Source organism: Macaca fascicularis, chromosome 9 (genome assembly GCF_037993035.2).
Source record: "Macaca fascicularis isolate 582-1 chromosome 9, T2T-MFA8v1.1".
Taxonomy (NCBI): domain Eukaryota; kingdom Metazoa; phylum Chordata; class Mammalia; order Primates; family Cercopithecidae; genus Macaca; species Macaca fascicularis.
In genome coordinates this window covers 119,304,479-119,323,492 of record NC_088383.1, presented here as the reverse complement: position 1 = coordinate 119,323,492, position 19,014 = coordinate 119,304,479, and the positions used below count along the sequence as shown (strand labels likewise).

Below are 19,014 nucleotides of genomic sequence, written 5' to 3'. Positions count from 1 at the left end.
ATCTTGTTTCAAATTGTAGCTATGATGATAAAATGGCCAGTTTTTGACACTTTGACTCAAACTTTCAGCCTTTCTACCTTACAGAATTATGTAACAACCCTGCACAGTGGAGGAACACAGTAAGAACTCTATAAATGCTAATTTCCATTTTTCCCTCAGAGGTATGTGAAAGTCCCTATATGGAGAACACCTATTACCACTCACTAGACATCCTTTTCTTATTTTGTTTTATTTTATTTTATTTTAACAAATATTTAGTCACTTCTCCTCTGCCTAGGAAGACATTATTAGTCCAGTGTTCTCTTTTGGCCCTTCTAGCACTAAGGTTCTTGACCATCAGAGTCCTGTTAAAGTTGTTGATTTTATTTTTTTTTAGACAAGTCTTGCTCTGTTGCCCAGGCTGGAATGCAGTGGCATGATCTTGGCTCACTGCACCCTCTACCTCCCAGGTTCAAGCAATTCTTGTGTCTCAGCCTCCCAAAAAGCTGAGATTACAAGGATGCACTACCATGCCTGGCTAATTTTTGTAATTTTGGTAGAGACGGGGTTTCACCATGTTGGCCCTGCTAGTCTCAAACTCCTGGCCTCAAGCAATCCACCTCCCTTGGCCTCCCAAAAGTGCTGGGATTACAGGCATGAGCCACCATGCCTGGCCAGAGTTTTTGATTCTTTCTAAAACATCATCAGCAATTTGAATTAAAAAAATGAAAAAACAATGAGGCAATCTAAAATCTGTACTGATACTGAATTGTGTCTTCTCTGACAAAGGACCCAACCTGTAAGATAAGCCAATGGGCAAAGTAATATCTTAATTCTTCAATCTCAAAGTCTCATTAAGTTTACTATGAGATGATTCACATCGGTTCCTGAGGAATGCAGAACATCTGAAGTATTTTGCTTCCCCTCCATCTCCAACGCCTATTATGACCTGTTGTGGGCCTAGGCGGACAGGGTTGGTACACAGGTAACAAATGCTCTGAACCATCTAGAGCAGACTCAGTATAACCAATAAGGATTTGGGCAGAAAACAGCTCCCAAGACCTATCCAAGAAGAAAATCTGAATTTCTCTATCAGTCCTGAAACTACCTAGAGCTCCCTAATGGGCTATAGGAATCCTGGGGTAATTGTGGATCACAACCAACTACTCTGGGCCTGTCAAAACCCAAACTCCATCACTAGACTTCCCTTGGAGATCTGGTAGTATGAACCTCAACATCTGGTGGCTATTATATCCTTTAGGCCAGATCCCAGGGCTTCAACAATTTTAGGGCTTTGTTTGAGATAGCTATCGGGAATTACTTAGCCATTCATCAGCAATTTAAAATCACCTACTCCAAATCTCACTGCATTTGCTCCAATAAAAAAACACTAACTCAGGCCGGGCGCAGTGGCTCAAGTCTGTAATCCCAGCACTTTGGGAGGCCGAGGTGGGTGGATCACAGCTCAGGAGATGGAGACCATCCTGGCTAACACAGTGAAACCCCGTCTCTACTAAAAATAGAAAAAAAATTAGCCGGGTGTGGTGGTGGGCACCTGTAGTCCCAGCTGCTCGGGAGGCTGAGGCAGGAGAATGGTGTGAACCCGGGAGGCAAAGCTTGCAGTGAGCTGAGATCACGCCACTGCACTCCAGCCTGGGTGACAGAGCAAGACTCCGTTTCAAAAAAAAAAAAAACACTGACGCAGAGAAGCTTATATCCAAGATTTCAGAACCAAGCTAAAAAGGAAAAAAGTAATTTCTGACACGAATATGTTATATAAAGTGACAAATTTTAAAAAATATGAATTACTTCAGGAATGTCTTTCAGAATGAAGACAAAACTAATCTTTTGATAGTGAGTTACTGTCTTCATATAACATCACACTCAAAGGCATATCAAAGGTAAAGCCAAAATTCTATTTATTTTAAAGGATGCCAAAGCTAGATTAACTTTTCTTTCTTTAACATGTCAAATAAAAATGATGCCTTGGTAAAGAGGACTGTTAAACAGAACTGGATGGGGGCTTTAAAACATAAAAACAACATAGGCTTAAATTTTAAAAATATTCCTGTGCCACCTTCTTGCTAAACCACCTCCCCTATCCTACGTCTACCAGTATTTTTGTTTTTTGCCAGACCACCACTGGTAACTTTCCAGAAGCGGGGTACAGATTATTATTCTAAATTTGAGTTTTATTTTTGTTGATAAAAATCCCTTTTAAAAACAAATATATCTTGGAAAAGTTAATTCTATATCATCTTTCAATGAAGCCTCAGGGAACAGCGAAAGGAAAAGGAGTAAAGAGAGAGGGGAAGAAATAATTTGAGAAATAAACAATGTCTATTAGTCCTCTGGGCTAATAAAGAATATCTGTTAGCACTTCCAAAGCTATTAGAAGAAGATAAGGAAATCACGCCTTAAGTGAAGTAAGGTAGGGTAAGAAACCAGTCTAAAAGTCTTATATCTAAGTAAATAAAATAGGAACAAATGACTTTTATTGGAGATTACACACAGCCCAGGTAATAAAACCACACGTGTTATACCTGTGCCACAGCTAGATGCTAGATTAAACAACTTATATGGCATACCAAAGTAATACTATGGGTGATGCACACATCTTCTGTGAGGGTTTTTAAAAAGGTTATCAATGAGTCAGAAAGAATCTGCAAAATACATTCAACAAAACTGAATCAAAGATTTTTAAAGCTCCATTCCAAATAGTTACTAAAAAGAGTCTCTACTCCAGTGTTCATGGTTTTTGCCAGGTTTCCAATGAGGGTCTCCCAAGGACCACATCCAAATGAAGTAACTATAAAAGCCACATGTTTATCAATATTTAATCCATGGGCCCAAAACATACTCTATGATCTAATTTAGAGTAAACTTCAATTTAAGGTTTTATTTTTAGGATCCTCAGAACTTTCATTTCTCAGTCTTTTTTGTTATGTTTAACATAGCCAGATATGTCCTTCCTTTATCTATCCAGATCTTTAATAAATCAGAAATTAAAAGCAGAAAAGAGATTCTTTAAAACGAAGGAGTTTCTACCACTAACTACCAAAATGTCTTTGACTCGACCACTCAACTTTGAGCTCCAGTTTTATCCTTCACTCAATATGAGAGCCACTGTCTCCTATACATGCCTCAAATGCTAGGCACTGAGGATACAAAATTGAACAAAACAGAATCTTTGCATTTGGGGCATAGTCATTTGGCAGAAAGAGACATACGAACAAATAATTACAATGCTAACTATTCAGCCTTACAATAGGAGACAAGAACAGAGTATCGTGCAAACAAAGTAGTCACAGCCACTGAGTCTGCCTAAAAGACTATGCTAAGCCTTTTCAAGGGGATTTGACATTTAAACTTACTTGCAATGAGGCAGTTAGGCTAGTCAATCTATTTTGTGTTAAAGAGAGGACAGAAAGTTGAAGGTCATGAGATCTTATTTGTCAAAAACAGCTGGTACATATGATTTCAGTTTGTTATTAATCTCTTTTTTTTTTTTTAGGACAGGGTCTCACTCTGTCACACATGCTGCAGTGCAATGGCATGATCATGGCTCACTGCAGCCTTCAACTCCTGGGATCAAGTGATCCTCTTGCCTTAACCTCCTGAGTGGCTGGGACTGCATGCCACCACACCCAGCTAATTTATTTTTATTTTTTTGTAGAGATGGAGGGTGTCTCACTTTGCTGCCCAGGCTGGTCTCGAACTCTTTGCTTCAAGTGATCCTCCCACCTGGGCTTTCCAAAGTGTTGGAATTACAAGCATGAGCCACCATGCCTGGCTGCTATTAACCTAATCGCTATACCAAAAAGAAAGTATTTTACTCTTACAATTCTTATGTTCTCTTCCAAACTTGTCCTCTTCTTCTCTTTCCTCAATTAATAGTAATACCATCTAAGATTCAACTATCCATAACTAATCACCAATTTCTATTGACTCCATTCCATACTCTTTACTTTGTCTACTTCTATCTCAATGGCCACCATCATCTCTTACCTAAATTACTGCACAGCCTTAAAAAGCGTCTTTATGCCTCTGGTATCCCTTCTCCCAACCAACCAATTCTTCAAACTGTAGCCGAATGATATTTCCAAGAAACAGGCTGATCAAATGATAACCACCTTAAAATTATTTAACTGCTCCCTATGGATCTCAGGAAGTCTAAACTCTTCGTTCGGCATGGTAGACAAGACTTTTCAATACCTGGCATGCTTTACTTCATGTTACAATCTTTTATAGTCATCCTGAACCCTTTTGCAGCTTCCTCAGTATACACTGCTCACTCACCATCCTCTGCAGACTTTCCAAGACTCCCTTCAAAAAGGAATCAGGTGACCTTCCAAAATATCTTTCAGTACGTCCAGTACCTTCTGCTTCTCCATTACCATACTTGCCACATTATATAGTACTTTAATTACCTGTCTTTCCTTTACAAAGTTCTGAATTCCTTAAGGAAAGGATAAAAACTATCTTATATATTCTTATATTTCCTATATAAAGCATTCTGCCTGTCTGGCACTGACATACAGCTCATATTTGATAAATAGTTGTTGAATGCATGAATAAATTGAATGAATGAATGAATGAACAAATTACAAAGAAAGAAAAATTCAATACCCTCCAATTTGTAATGCTTATTACCTACTCTTTAGAAATACTACCCTTTAGCAAAACCACATTTAAACCATGAGCTTTTAATAATTAACTCGTTTTCAGAGACAGAAATAAAGGCTACACCTAAAACTCAAATTCGAATAAGCTTTAAAAATGTATTTACATCTTCTAGCTGCTATAAGCTTACTATTTAAGTCATTTTTTGGAGAAAATACATATGTATCAGACTCACAATAGGCTGTACATCTGAAAAGTAAAATTACAACTACATATGCACTATTACATTATTTTCACAGGTAAAATGGTGAGTTTGCTTTTAAACATAAGTGAAAGCTGCACTTCATCACTGACTCACCGATTCTTTTCCAGCTCATTGTGTGTAGATCTAAAAGAAAAAAAAAAAAAGCATTAGCCATGCTTTGTTGATAAAAGCTATAGAAAGACAGGAGGTTATGCTACACCCAATGAATGTATTTAACAATGCAATATCTGGTCAGACTTCTACAAGCTCACTCATCAAGAGGAAATAGTCTACATTCATTAAGATTGCTTATTCAAATATAGTATTTTCAGTTAACAACACTAAATATTCTGAAACTGGAGTTTGTTATTTTAATAAAAGTAATACTAGCACATGTGCTCCCTACTTCTAGCATCCTAGATTTTGTTGATCTGTAGATGTTATATAAGAAATTTTAAATATAATCCTGTTTTTGTTTAAAAAAAAAAAAGTGTGTGTACTTCCATGTTCTCCTCTATCTCCATCTACCCACTTCTAAACAGAGAAAAAAAAGTTTTGGCTAGCATAAAAGCCAAAAAAGGCTTGCCTTACTGCTAAGTGATAGAGGCAAATCCAAGTCTTCCCACCTTATTTTGTGAAACAAAAACAAGAAAAAGTTATACATGAAAGAAAAATATACTAATATAAGAAAAAATATATTAATAAAATCAAGAAACATATTTTACAAGACTGGATAATTCGAAATGTTAGCAATGGTTATTGTTTTGTTTTGGTGCCTTTTTTTCATTTTGCTTCTCATTGTTTTAAATGATACCATCTATTGAACAAGCACAGCATATGGGGAACAGTGGGATAAGCAGTTAATGTATCTTATTTTATCCCTAAAACAACCTTTGTTTTATAAACAAGAATACTGAAGCTCAGAGAAGTCAAGAAATATACTCCTATCCCAAGAGTATAAAGTGGCAGCCATGATTTAAATCCAGGTCTATCTTAATAATCCCCAAATCTTAACCATTCAGTGAGAAGCAATACTGAATAGAGGTTAAGGGCACAGACTCTAAGGCCAAACTGCCTGAGTTCAAATACTGTATGGCCTCAGTAAAGTCCCTCCATTTCTCTGTGCTCGGTTTCCTCATCTGTGAAATAGGAAAAATAACAGTATTTGCCTCATATCATTGTTATAAGGATTAACAAGTTTACACTAAATAGCAAAATATAATGAACTCTAAAGTTAGCTACTATTAGAATTATACTAGTTCCCTGGAATTAACATGTGTTACTTTTGCAATAACTTAACATTAACAACAATAGGAATTTTGTGAAGGACAATTTAAATTCCTGTCACTAGAACTAAAACTTTCATCATTTTGTAGATTCTGGTTAATGTCAAATGCTTAAAGAATATTGACTGCTTTAATCTGATTGTTTCAATGGATATTTAATAATCAGATCCTCAAACCTTAAAATTAAGAGTGCTTTTGGCCGGGCGCAGTGGCTCAAGCCTGTAATCCCAGCACTTTGGGAGGCCGAGACGGGCGGATCACAAGGTCAGGAGATCGAGACCATCCTGGCTAACACAGTGAAACCCCGTCTCTACTAAAAAATACAAAAAACGAGCCGGGCGATGTGGCAGGCGCCTGTAGTCCCAGCTACTCGGGAGGCTGAGGCAGGAGAATGGTGTAAACCCGGAAGGCGGAGCTTGCAGTGAGCTGAGATCCGGCCACTGCACTCCAGCCTGGGCGACTGAGCGAGACTCCGTCTCAAAAAAAAAAAAAAAAAAAAGAGTGCTTTTGCTGGTCTCGTAATTTGTGTAAATTTTATCCACTGTCTTAGCTCAAGGGCCAAAAGACTTCTCTGAGTTACTGTCTCCTATCCACCTTTTGCTTCATGAGTAATTTCATAAAGTCTAAGAGACATGAGATTAAAAAGACTGATACTCATTTTAAAAAATATTATCTTAACAAAAGGACTTCTCCTTTGAGGGAAGTAAATAGAGTCTTAACGATGTTTCAAGAATTCAGATAGAAGAAACTATAAAAGCATAGTCAGAAATCCTAGTTTAACAGCAACTCGGAGCTCAAAATTCAATAAATTACAACCACAGTGTGCCTTTATCACCATAAAAGTGTTTATTTAAAATTTTGTTAATCTTTGTTTGAATTAAATGTTAAAGTAAATCAGTTAAGTTAGAAGAGGGAAAAGGCCTATTTAAAGAGGTTTAGAAGAAAAAATATCATTCAAAATTGGAGTAAAGAATCAATAATAAGATTCCCCACCCCCACTAGTGAGCAAGTTTTGGTTTAATTGCCTCTCTCTGAGAAGAAAACTAAAAACAAAACAAAAAGACAATGCACATATAAAATACTACAGTAAGTAATAAATGGAAACATTGTATTTAGAGAAGAGTAGACTATTTGCCATAGACTTATTCTAAACAGCCATAAACTTATTCTAAACAGTCTGGCAATCGCACTGACAGCCATCAGTGCAAGAGATAATATACTTGACAATAACCAATTGTTGAATTCCAATATTATATTGAGTCTATTATCAAAGCTAGCTCCAAAAGATCATAATCTGACCCACTGCTGTGAACAAAATTAAAACAGCGGGTTCTTCCTGCCTGTCAAACAGACATTTCTTTATTATCTTTTTTGAAAGAAAATGATAGCTAAGATTATGAACCTTTTCACTAAACCAGGAAATGCATGCCACATTTAATTATACCACCAGCAAAATTTAGCAAGATTTTCAAATAACAAGAAGCAAAAATGATCATAAATATACAAATCATTACCATGTTGCCATGTTCTTCCAATTTTTTTTAAAAAGCATCAATAGTGTTTACTTCTGTTTTGATGGGTTTTTACCTGTAATATCAAGTCAACAAATACTGAGAAGCTTCAGTGTTCAAGGCTATCTTACAGTGCAGGAAATCAAAGACCGTCTCCATTGGGTAAATTAAGATATGTTTAACAATAATTATAACTGAAGGCAAAATAAATATACAAAGAAAGGTACAAAGTATTATGGGAGTTCAAAAGAGACAGTTTACTTCCAAATGGCACTGTAAGAAAAACTTCAGAAAAGGGTGGCATTTGTTCTAAGGCTTACATGATAGGTACATTGGCTACTGGTAGAGTCTGAAACTGTTAAGGAGATGCCATTCCAAGTGGAAGGGATAAGATAAGCAAACAAGTCGAGTTGTGAAGTCCAAAGCAAAACCAGCAAACAACACAGAGAGATCATAAAGACCCATGGTGTTAGAGAAAGAAAGTCCTGAATCTAAATATTAACTCTGTCACTCACATTAGCTGTGTAACTTTGGGACAACTTATTTAACCTCTCTGGTTTAGTTTCCTCATCTGTAAAACTGGAGTATTACATATGCCTCAGCCAGGTTACTGTGAGAATTAGAGAAACATATATAAAAACATCTAGCTCCTAATAAACATTTAACAGACGTTAGCTATTGTTAGCTGTTAATATTTTTATTATTTTTTTAAAAGACTAAAATTATGGTACCCAAAACGTTATTAACTATACTACATGGGACAACAAATTGATAGATTCTCAATAACAGAATTAGCCTGGAAATAAGCAAACGACAACCATAATGATGGAAAGAGAAACTGAACGATAGGTGACTGAAGCTACTTGATCATTTAGTCAGCTGTGAGGACAGTACAAGGTTTAGGAGTATATTACAGAGAGAGATGCCTAATTATATGTACACAGAGAAAGTAATCCAAACAGCAGAGGCGATAAACAAGTAATTAAACGCATCACACGCTAGCACATTCAGAAACAACCCCTTTGCTTCTCTGAGCTATGTGTCCACCCAAGCCCTTCCAATAATGTTCCACTGAAATATTCAATTACGATAAATTCCCTGTGTAAGGCTGAGATGTTCTGAATAACCCATCTAGTTAGCCCACTTTTCTTCTCCCAATAAAATGCACCTCTGAGAGCAAACACTAATGAACTGTGTCTTCCTTTCAAACACCCTTACCCTGAATGCTTAACAACTTCCAATGACAGAGAAAAAGACATGTCTATCATTTTATCACTGAATCACAGGTAATATTTTTCACAAACAGCATCCCTTTAAGAGAGGCATCCTAATGTATTCCCTATTTGAATGGGAGTCATTATCTATGAAATGCGACTACCTTAACCAGATATGTGACTTTTCATTGACTACAACATAGCTCCAATACATAAACTTGTGATTATTTAGGGTGTAGTTTGGTGGTAGTCAAAGAAATGAACCATAGAATTGAAACTATACGAAATGGTACAGTTTGGCTCAAGAGCAGTACCATCGTGGAAAGAAAATAAAAACCCCTACTCCAGAATTCCAATACTCTCTTCTAGCAAAAGAAAAGATTTCTAATTTTGATGAATTAATGAGCCAAACCCCTACACTTTGTTAACATTATCATTTAACTTACTTTCTAATCCTGAAGTGCCTCACACATGTTGCCCTCCACACAATGAAAAGAACACATTCTACGAAGCTAAATTCTAATTGGTATCCTAAAGCTTACAATTCTTACACATATACGTAGAGGGCAAGAAAAACAGAAAATTTCAGCTACAGTAGAGCAGGTATCTCTCAAGGATGTACCAAAGGGGTTGAGATTGAAAATATACTGGGATTAGTAGAACAGTAAAACTTCTATTTATTATTACTCTTCTTTTAAGATGGTAGTTTTGTGCATTTGTTTCCATCAAAAAGTACATCTCATTTTAAAAACCATTAAAAACAGTAAAAGTTGAATACTGTAAACTTTTAGAAAAAATGCCTCATAAGAAATATATTGGCCGGGCGCGGTGGCTCAAGCCTGTAATCCCAGCACTTTGGGAGGCCGAGACGGGTGGATCACGAGGTCAGGAGATCGAGACCATCCTGGCTAACATGGTGAAACCCCATCTCTACTAAAATACAAAAAAAAATTAGCCGGGCGAGGTGGTGGGCACCTGTACTCCCAGCTACTCGGGAGGCTGAGGCAGGAGAATGGCGTGAACCCGGGAGGCGGGGCTTGCAGTGAGCTGAGATCCAGCCACTGCACTCCAGCCTGGGCAACAGAGCCAGACTACGTCTCAAAAAAAAAAAAAAGAAAGAAATATATTGCTTCTTTCTTAACAATGACAAAACCATTACCACCACAAGAACTAAGCCCCAAACAGCAAGTATCTAAACAAGATGCACAACAATAACTACAATCAAAAACCTTTACATATCAAAGCTGGATATATGTATACTTCGTGACTAAGTATTTCCACTTACAGGCATATACCAAACCAATATATGTTTACATGTTCACCAAAGGACATACAAAAGAATGCTCATATAGAACTATTCATACTGACCCCAAACTGGAAACATTCATCAATAGTAGAATGCATAAACTGTGAAACATTCATACAACGTAGTATTATACAGCAATGAGAATAAACTAACTACAACTATTGTACAGTAACATGGATTAATCGACACAATTTCAACATAATTTGAATGAAAAAAGCCAAACACACACGAAAAGTACACACTACATAACTCCATTCACATAAAGTTCAAAACCGGTAAAACTAAACTGTGGCATAAAAAGTTAGAATTAAAAAAAAAAGTTGGAATTGCAGTTACCTTGGGGAAGGGGTGACAGTGACTGGAAAAGTCAGGAGGGGGTTTCTGAGATTTGTAATATTTCTTTGCTTTTGTAAAAATGCATTGAACTGTACACAAAATTTGTATGCTTTTTTGTATGTACATTTTACTTTGGTAAACAGGAAAAAATTTTTTAATAGCATACAGACTGAATTCTTTAAAAATCAATTCTTACTTCAAATATAGCAAACACTCTAATGTAAGTCCTTGACAAATCTTTTGGCATACTACATAAACATCTCAAAGAAATGTGCTTTGTAAAGGATAATTTTTAACAAATCTAAAAGTACTGAAATCATACACAGTAAGTTCTCCAATCACAATGAAATTTAATTAGAAATCAGCAACAGTAAGCTAATTAGAAAAATCCCAATATTTAGAACATAAATCACAGCTCAAAGAACAAATTGCAGAGAAATTAGAAAATATTCTAAACTTAATGACACAACATATCAAAAGTTGTTGAATGTAGCTAAAGCAGTGCTTAAACACAACTGTTTAGCTTTAAATCCTTCTGTTGGGAGGGTAGTGTCCAAAATCAATGATCCAAGATTCCACCTTAAGAAAGCAGAAAAAGGAACAAACTAAACTGAAAGAAGTTGAGCAATGGTTCTCAACTGTGAGCAGTTTTGCCCATCAAGACATCTGACAATGTCTGGAGATACTCCGGTTATGCCAACTAGGAGGAGGCTACTGGCATTTTGTGAGGAGATGCTAGGGATGCTGCTAAACATCCTAAGATGCACAAAACAATTATCTGACCCCAAATGTCAAGACTGCTAACGCTGAGAAACTGAAGTAGAGAAATATAATAAAAACCAGAGATAGGAATGAAAGAAATAGAAAATGAGAAATAGTGAAAATCAGTAAAATTGAAAGCTGACTTTTAAAAATCAATATATTGATAAACTACCTCTAAGGCTGATGAAGAATAAAAGACAAAAATTACAACACAAAAACAGTATCAAGAGTGTGCATCATTACAGATTCTACATACATCATACATTAAAAGGATAAGAGAATATTATTAACAACTTTATGCCAACAATTGTCCAGATCATCTAAATTTGATAACTTAGATGATATGAACAAATTTCTTGAAAGACACAAAGGATCAAAACTAGCTCAAGAAGAAACAGAAACTCTGAATTGCCTTTCACCTATTAAAGAGATTAAAATCATAATTTAAAAAAAAAAAAAAAAAAAACTTCCCACAAAGAAAACTCCAGGCCTGTAAGTTCTCCATTAGCAAATTTTACCAGGCATTTAAGGAATAAATAAAACCAATCCTACATAAAATATTTGAAAAAATAAAGATAGAGGGAACACTTTCCAAATCATTTTATGAGACCAGTATTAGCCTGATACCAAAACCTGACAAAGAAATTACATAGAAAACAAACAAAACAAATACTAATATCTCTCATGAACGTAGACACAAAAATTCTAACAAAATATTGCCAAATTGAACCTAATAATATAAAGAAAGTACCCTAGTTCTTGGGACAGAGCTTCTAAAACCTTGAAATTTTCTGAGTAATTAGGAGTGTCTTCATTATTCATGGTGAGTCTTTGGACCACACCTGAGTTTATGCCAAGGAGAGAGAACTCAGGATAGGGGCTGGTCACATCAGAAAGACCAACCATGTGATTAGAGGGTTGGGGCTTTGAGTCACTGATTCTGGCCAGGAGAGAAGTACTGGGAACTGACAACCATATAACCAATGCTTCAATCAATCATGCTTATGTAATAATATCCCAATAAAAACTCTGGAACCTGAAACTTGGGTGAGTTTCATGGTTAGTAAACATATAAATGTGCCAGGAGGGTAATGCATCCTGATTCCATGGAAAAGGCACAGAAGCTCTGTGTCCAGGTTCCTCCCAGACCTCACTCTCTGTGTCTGTGCATTTGGCTGGTCCTGATCTGTATCATTTACAATAAAACTTGCAATTATAAGCATAGCAGCTGGGCATGGTAGCGCATGCCTGTACTGTTAGCTACTTGAGAGACTGAGGCAGAAGGACTGCCTTGAGCCCAGGATTTTGAGGTTGCAGTGAGCTATGATCTTACCACTGCACTCTACTCTGGGTGACAGTGAGACCCTGTCTCTAAAAACAGACAAAGTGTAGCACTTTCCTGAGTTACAAGTAGTGCTAGCAAATTGTCAAACCTGAAGGGGCTGTAGGAACCTCTGAATTTGCAGCCGGTTGGTCAGATGTGAGAGTGGCCTGAGGACTCCTAAACTTACGGCTGGCATCTGTAGCGAGGGCAGACATGTTGGGAACTAAATCCTTAAACCTGTGAAGTTTGTTTTAGCTCTCGGTTGTTAGTATCGGTACTGCAACAGTACACAATACAACATGACTACGTAGGATTTACTTCAGGAATGCAGGTTTAAGAGACTCAAAAATCAATCAATGTAATCCTCCATATTAACAGAATAAAAAAGAAAATGACAGTATCACCTCAATAGATGTAGAAAAAGCATTTAATAAAATTTACCATCCATTCATGATAAAAACTCAGCAAATAAGGGAAGAAAGGCATTCACTCAACCTAAAAGGCATCTAAGAAAAACTATAGTCACACTCAATGGTCAAAGAATGCATTTTTTCATAAGATCAGGAACAGGGCAAGAATGTCCATTCTCATCACTTCTATCCAGCACTGTACTAGAGATTCTAGCCAGTGAAATAAAACAAAAAAAAGGAAACACAGAGAAGGAAATGGAAAAAATAAAAATGTCTTTACTTGCAAACAACATTACTGTCTATTTAGAAAATCCTAAAGAAGCTGGGCACGGTGGCTCACGCCTGTAATCCCAGCACTTTGGGAGGCTGAGACAGGTGGATTACCTGAGGTCAGGAGTTCGAAACCAGCCTGACCAACATGGAGAAACCCTGTCTCTACTAAAAATACAAAAATTAGTCGGGCGTGGTGGCGCATGCCTGTAATCCCAGTTACTCAGGAGGCTGAGGCAGGAGAATCACTTGAACCCAGGAGGTGGAGGTTGCAGTGAGCCAAGATTGCGCCATTGCACTCCAGCCTGGGCAACAAGAGTGAAACTCCGTCTCGGAAAAAAGAAAAAAAAAGAAAATCCTAAGGAATATACAGACTATTAGAACAATTAAGTTTAGCGAAGTCAGTTCACAAAACCAATATGCCAAATTGAATTGCCATTTAAAATAGCATCAAAGAATACTTAAGGGTAAATTTAACAAAGTATGTGCATGACCCACACTCTGAAAACCTAAAAAATACTGCTGAAATTTGAAAACATCCAAATAATAGACATACCATGTTAATGAACTAGAAGATTCAATAGTTAAAACATATCGAGTTTCCCCCAATTAATTTACAGATCCAATGCAATCCCAATAAAAATTCCAGCAGGCTCTCTGTTGTAGAAATTTACAAACTGATTCTAAAATTTATGTAAAAATGCCGGCCATGTGCAGTGGTTCACGCCTGTAATCCCAACACTTTGGAAGGTAGAGGTGGGAGGATTGCATGAGCCCAGGAGTTCAAGACCAGCCTGGGCAACATGGTGAAACCGTACCTCTACAAAAAATACAAAAATTAGCGAAGTGTAGGAGTGCACACCTGTGGTCCCAGCTCCTAACTCAGGAGGCTGTGATGGGAGAATCACCTGAGCCCAAGAAGGTTAAGGCTGCAGTGGGCCATGATCATGCCACTGCACTCCAGCCTGGGTGAAAGAGTGAAAGCCTGTCTCAAAAAAATTAATTAATTAAAATAAAAATGCAAAAGACCCAGAATAGCCAAAGGAACTTTTGAAAAAGAAGAACCAAGTCAGAGTACATTCATTACCTGATTTCATAACTTTCTGAAAAACTGTAATAATTAAGACTGTGTGGCATTAGAATAAGGATGAATATTTAGATCAAAGGATCAGAACAGAAAATCCAGAAATAAGATGCACAAGTCTGTGGTCAACTGATTTTTCACAAAGATGCCAAGGCCATTTGATGAATAAAGTATAGTCTTCTCAACAAATGATGCTGGAACAACTGGACGTCCATTTGCAAAAAAAAAAAAAAAAAAAAAAATGAACTTCAACCTTTACTTCACCCCCTCTGCAAAAATTAACTCTAAATGAATTTTAGATCTAAATGTAAAACCTAACATAAACTGCTAGAAGAAAATAGAGAAGAAAAAAAAATTTTTTGAGATGGAATCTCACTCTGTTGCCCAGGCTGGAGTGCAGTAGCGTGATCTCAAGTCACTGTAGACTCCACTATGCAGGATTAAGTGATTCTCCTGCTTCAGCCTCCCAAGTAGCTGGGATTACCAGCATGTGCCATCATGCCTGGCTAATGTTTGTATTTTTAGTAGAGACAGGGCTTCACCATGTTGGTCATGCTGGTCTCGAACACCTGACCTCGAGATCCACCTGCCTCGTCCTCCCAAACTGTTGGGAATACAGGCGTGAGCCACCACACCTGGCCAACAGAGCTTATTTATTTATTTATTTATTTATTTATTTATTTATTTATTTGAGATGGAGTCTTGCTCTGTCGCCCAGGCTGGAGTGCAGTGGCACAATCTTGGCTCACTGCAAGCTCCGCCTCCCGGGTTCACAACATTCTCCTGCCTCAGCCTCCCAAGTAGCTGGGACTACAGACGCCCACCACCATGCCCGGCTAATTTTTTGTATTTTTAGTAGAGACGGGGTTTCACCATGTTAGCTAGAATGGTCTCGATCTCCTGACCTCATGATCCGCCCTCCTTGGCCTCCCAAAGTGCTGGGATTACAGGTATGAGCCACCACGCCCGACCCTGTAAAATAATACTTCTTAGTTAAGGGAGCAACACTAGAAACTACAGAGAATTTTGAAGGTTAAAATAACGTCTTAAACATATTCTCAAAGTTTAAAAAGACATTAAGATAAACCACTAATTATCTAAACTACTTCATTGGTTAACAACAAATTCTATTACAGAGCAATATTCTAAAAAACCTTTAAAAGTACAGAAAATATCAGCAATTTCCTAACTCACCTGACTTCCAAAGGTAATCATTTTAAGAAAGAGTCAGGCATTGGCTGGGCGCGAGCTCATGCCTGTAATCCCAGCACTTTGGGAGGCTGAGGCAGGCAGATCACTTGAGGCCGGGAGTTCAAGACCATCCTGGCCAACATGGTGAAACCCCGTCTCTACTAAAAATACAAAAATTAGCTGGGCATGGTGATGCGCACCTGTAGTCCCAGATACTCAGGAGGCTGAGGTGGGAGAATCACTTGAACCCGGGAGGTGGGGGTTGCAGTGAGCCGAGATCGTGCCCCTGCACTCCAGTCTGGCAACAGAGCAAGACTCTGTCTCAAAAAAAAAAAAAGAAAGAAAAGAAAAGAAAAGAAAAAAAAGAGTCAGGCCTGAAATAAATACTCAGTAAATAATTGTTGGGGGAAAAATGAGTGGTCCTATAGATGTATAACACTTGCATCTATGGGGAGGAGGTGAGTATATTAATAACAATATAAAAATTAGGAGCAACTTCAAAAAGTAGACTTGATATTATGGGTAATGCTGTTAATTATGGTACCGCTGACTGTGTTTTAAAATGTAGGAAATCAAAATAAAAAAAAATCTAACAAAAAAATGCATGTTTATATTTCATCGGCACTATAAAATCACACTAAAAATGGGACCTGGAAATATACTTTGTCAAAGCATACTATCAAACCTCTTTGATTAGATTAGTATCTAGAAAACTCTCCTTACTGAAAAAATGACAAAGAATCATGCCATATTCAAAAGGAGGCAATGTTCTTTCATTTGTAAGGAGAAATCTAGAAGAGAAAGCTTTCTTCGAGTCAACAGTACTGCCTGATTACAACAGTGATGCATGTATTGCTTAAAATCCAGCTTGACAATAAAGTCAGCCACCATCTACAGCTATAAGGCTTAAGCAATCACCATCTCTAAGCCACATGTGCTTTAACCATAAAATGAGTGATAATATTTTGTCTTCATAAAACAGAGAACCGTACTGAAGCATTCCCTTTCTACATTTTGTGATCTTCTACATCACATATTCAATATTTTGACAAAAATGCCTTTCATCGAATGGGAACAGAAACAACTGTCCTACTGACTTACAAGGCATGATCATACAAGTCTCCTTCAATACTTCCGTAGAGGAATATAACCTTAAGAAACCCAGCAATAGCAGGCCGGGCGCAGTGGCTCAGGCCTATAATCCCAGCACTTTGGGAGGCCGAGGCGGGCGGATCACTTGTGGTCAGGAGTTCCAAACCAGCCTGGCCAACATGGTGAAACCCCATCTCTACCAAAATATACAAAAATTAACCAGGCTGGTGGCAGGCGACTTAATCCCCATTACTTGGGAGGCAGAGGCAGGAGAATCGTTAATTGTTAAAGGAGGTAGAGGTTGCAGTGAGCCGATATCTAGCCACTGCACTCAAACCTAGGGGATAAGAGCGAGACTTCTCTCAAAAAAAAAATAGCATACACTTCAAGGAAGCAAACTTACACTTCAAGGAAGCATTTAAAGGAAAGCCTGAGTTCTTTTAGTATAAAGCATATAATTCTTGGGAATTTTTCATTTAACTCAATTTTCGTGGAAGACTATCACAAAACACATTTCACTGGAAGTGTTAATCACTCAAAATGCAGAAAATACTGAAGAATAATAACAACATCATTAAGAGTTTAACTGGTACTAATCTACATTTTTGTCCTGAAACTTTGGGAGTTTTCTATGGGACAAAGACCCAGAAACTATTTTTTAAAATAAAAAACTTTGAAACAGAATAGTGGAAAGACATTACACAAAAATAAAAATAAGGCTTCATTCAATTCTTCTGTGAACAAATAGATTCATGTAGAATAAAGAGAAGATAAAGCATCTCAAATTACTACTGGAAAAAATCCTTTGTAACTATCCTAGGAAAATAATTCACCACCATCCCTCCCTGCAGAAAAACTAAAAATCCATGAAGATAGCCGATAAGGATGCAAAGCTAAAAATGTAACAATACAATAATTCTATCTAAAATAAGACTAAAACATTTCTTTATTCTATAGTTTAAGAAAAATTAAACTAAAGCCTTATAAGCAACAGAAAAGTTGTTTTTTAGTGTCCTCAATCTTAGAAGGTGGAACTGAAATACTGCTGTTATGAGATTCTTTAGTATCTATAGGACACTAAAGAGAAGAAATATATCAACTTGAAATTAAAGCATAAATTGGCTATTTACTACTTCCCAGATTACCTTAAAACAATGCAATTACTATGTGCGTGTCACAGGCTCATACGAATATTTATTGCCAATATTTGACAGACTTCTGGTTCTTTCAATACGCAAGTTTTTATATTATTTTATTTTCACGAAACAGGATGACACTGAACGTTCTTCAAAATTGTGGCATTCCGTAGCCTACTTGTTTAAAAGAATTGACAGTTTAGAGATTTTTATTCTTTAAATACTACATACTGTTTTTCCAAATGTATCATTAACATCCCTTAGAACACAAAGTAATTAGAGTTTGCCAAAGCAGGGGTTCTATCATCCTTCCTTCAAGTCTAATATGGTACTCAGCACAAAAAAGAAACTCAATTTAAGACAGTCTACTTGGAGTTTGAAAACCTTCCATTCTTTAAGAAACACATACTATGTACGGGGCACTGTGGTAAGTACTAGGGATAAATGTTTAAGCAGAAGAGACTCAATCCCTGCCCGCCTCACAGTGTTTTTAATCCAGTGAATAGGATACGAATTTAAGAAAGAATTGGATAACAGTATTTCTATAAACGTGATGAACACTATGAAGGAAAAATAGGGGTGCCATGAAGTATGTGAAGACCTGATCTACTACTATGACAGATGAGGAAACATTCCTGAGGAACTTATGATCGAGCTGAAGGAAAAGTGTTGTTCAACAGAGAGAACAGCCGGGCGCGGTGGCTCAAGCCTGTAATCCCAGCACTTTGGGAGGCCGAGACGGGCGGATCACAAGGTCAGGAGATCGAGACCATCCTGGCTAACCCTGTGAAACCCTGTCTCTACTAAAAAATACAAAAAACTAGCCGGGCGAGGTGGTGGGCGCCTGCAGTCCCAGCTACTCGGGAGGCTGAGGCAGGAGAATGGCGTAAACCTGGGAGGCGGAGCTTGCAGTGAGCTGAGATCCGGCCACTGCACTCTAGCCTGGGTGACAGAGCGAGACTCCGTCTCAAAAAAAAAAAAAAAAAAACAGAGAGAACAAAGGGGGAAGAAAAATGATTTCCGGCAGGGAACAGAAAGTATGCAAAGATCTTGAGGTAGAAGAAAACGTGTATCCAAAGAAGGTTGACCAATATAATTCATAAGAACTGGCCGGGCACGGTGGCTCACGCCTGTAATCCCAGCACTTTGGGAGGCCGAGGCGGGAGGATCATGAGGTCAGGAGATTGAGACCATCTTGGCTAACACAGTGAAACCCTGTCTCTACTAACAATACAAAAAATTAGCC

The 19,014-nt window shown here is 37.5% G+C and overlaps 1 protein-coding gene across 7 annotated transcripts in view; it reads right to left on the bottom strand.

Annotated features, from left to right (window-relative positions):
- MXI1 (MAX interactor 1, dimerization protein) overlaps positions 1 to 19,014 on the bottom strand; it is an 81,128-nt gene that overhangs the window by 37,353 nt on the left and 24,761 nt on the right. For all 7 annotated transcript variants that reach the window (XR_012418200.1, XM_005566405.5, XM_074002688.1 and 4 more), the window contains exon 3: positions 4,961 to 4,990. Coding sequence is in view for 6 of the 7 variants with exons in the window: in XM_005566405.5 (XP_005566462.1) it covers positions 4,961 to 4,990 (30 nt within the window). In the remaining variant the exon portion in view is untranslated. The remainder of the gene's footprint in view (positions 1 to 4,960; positions 4,991 to 19,014) is intronic.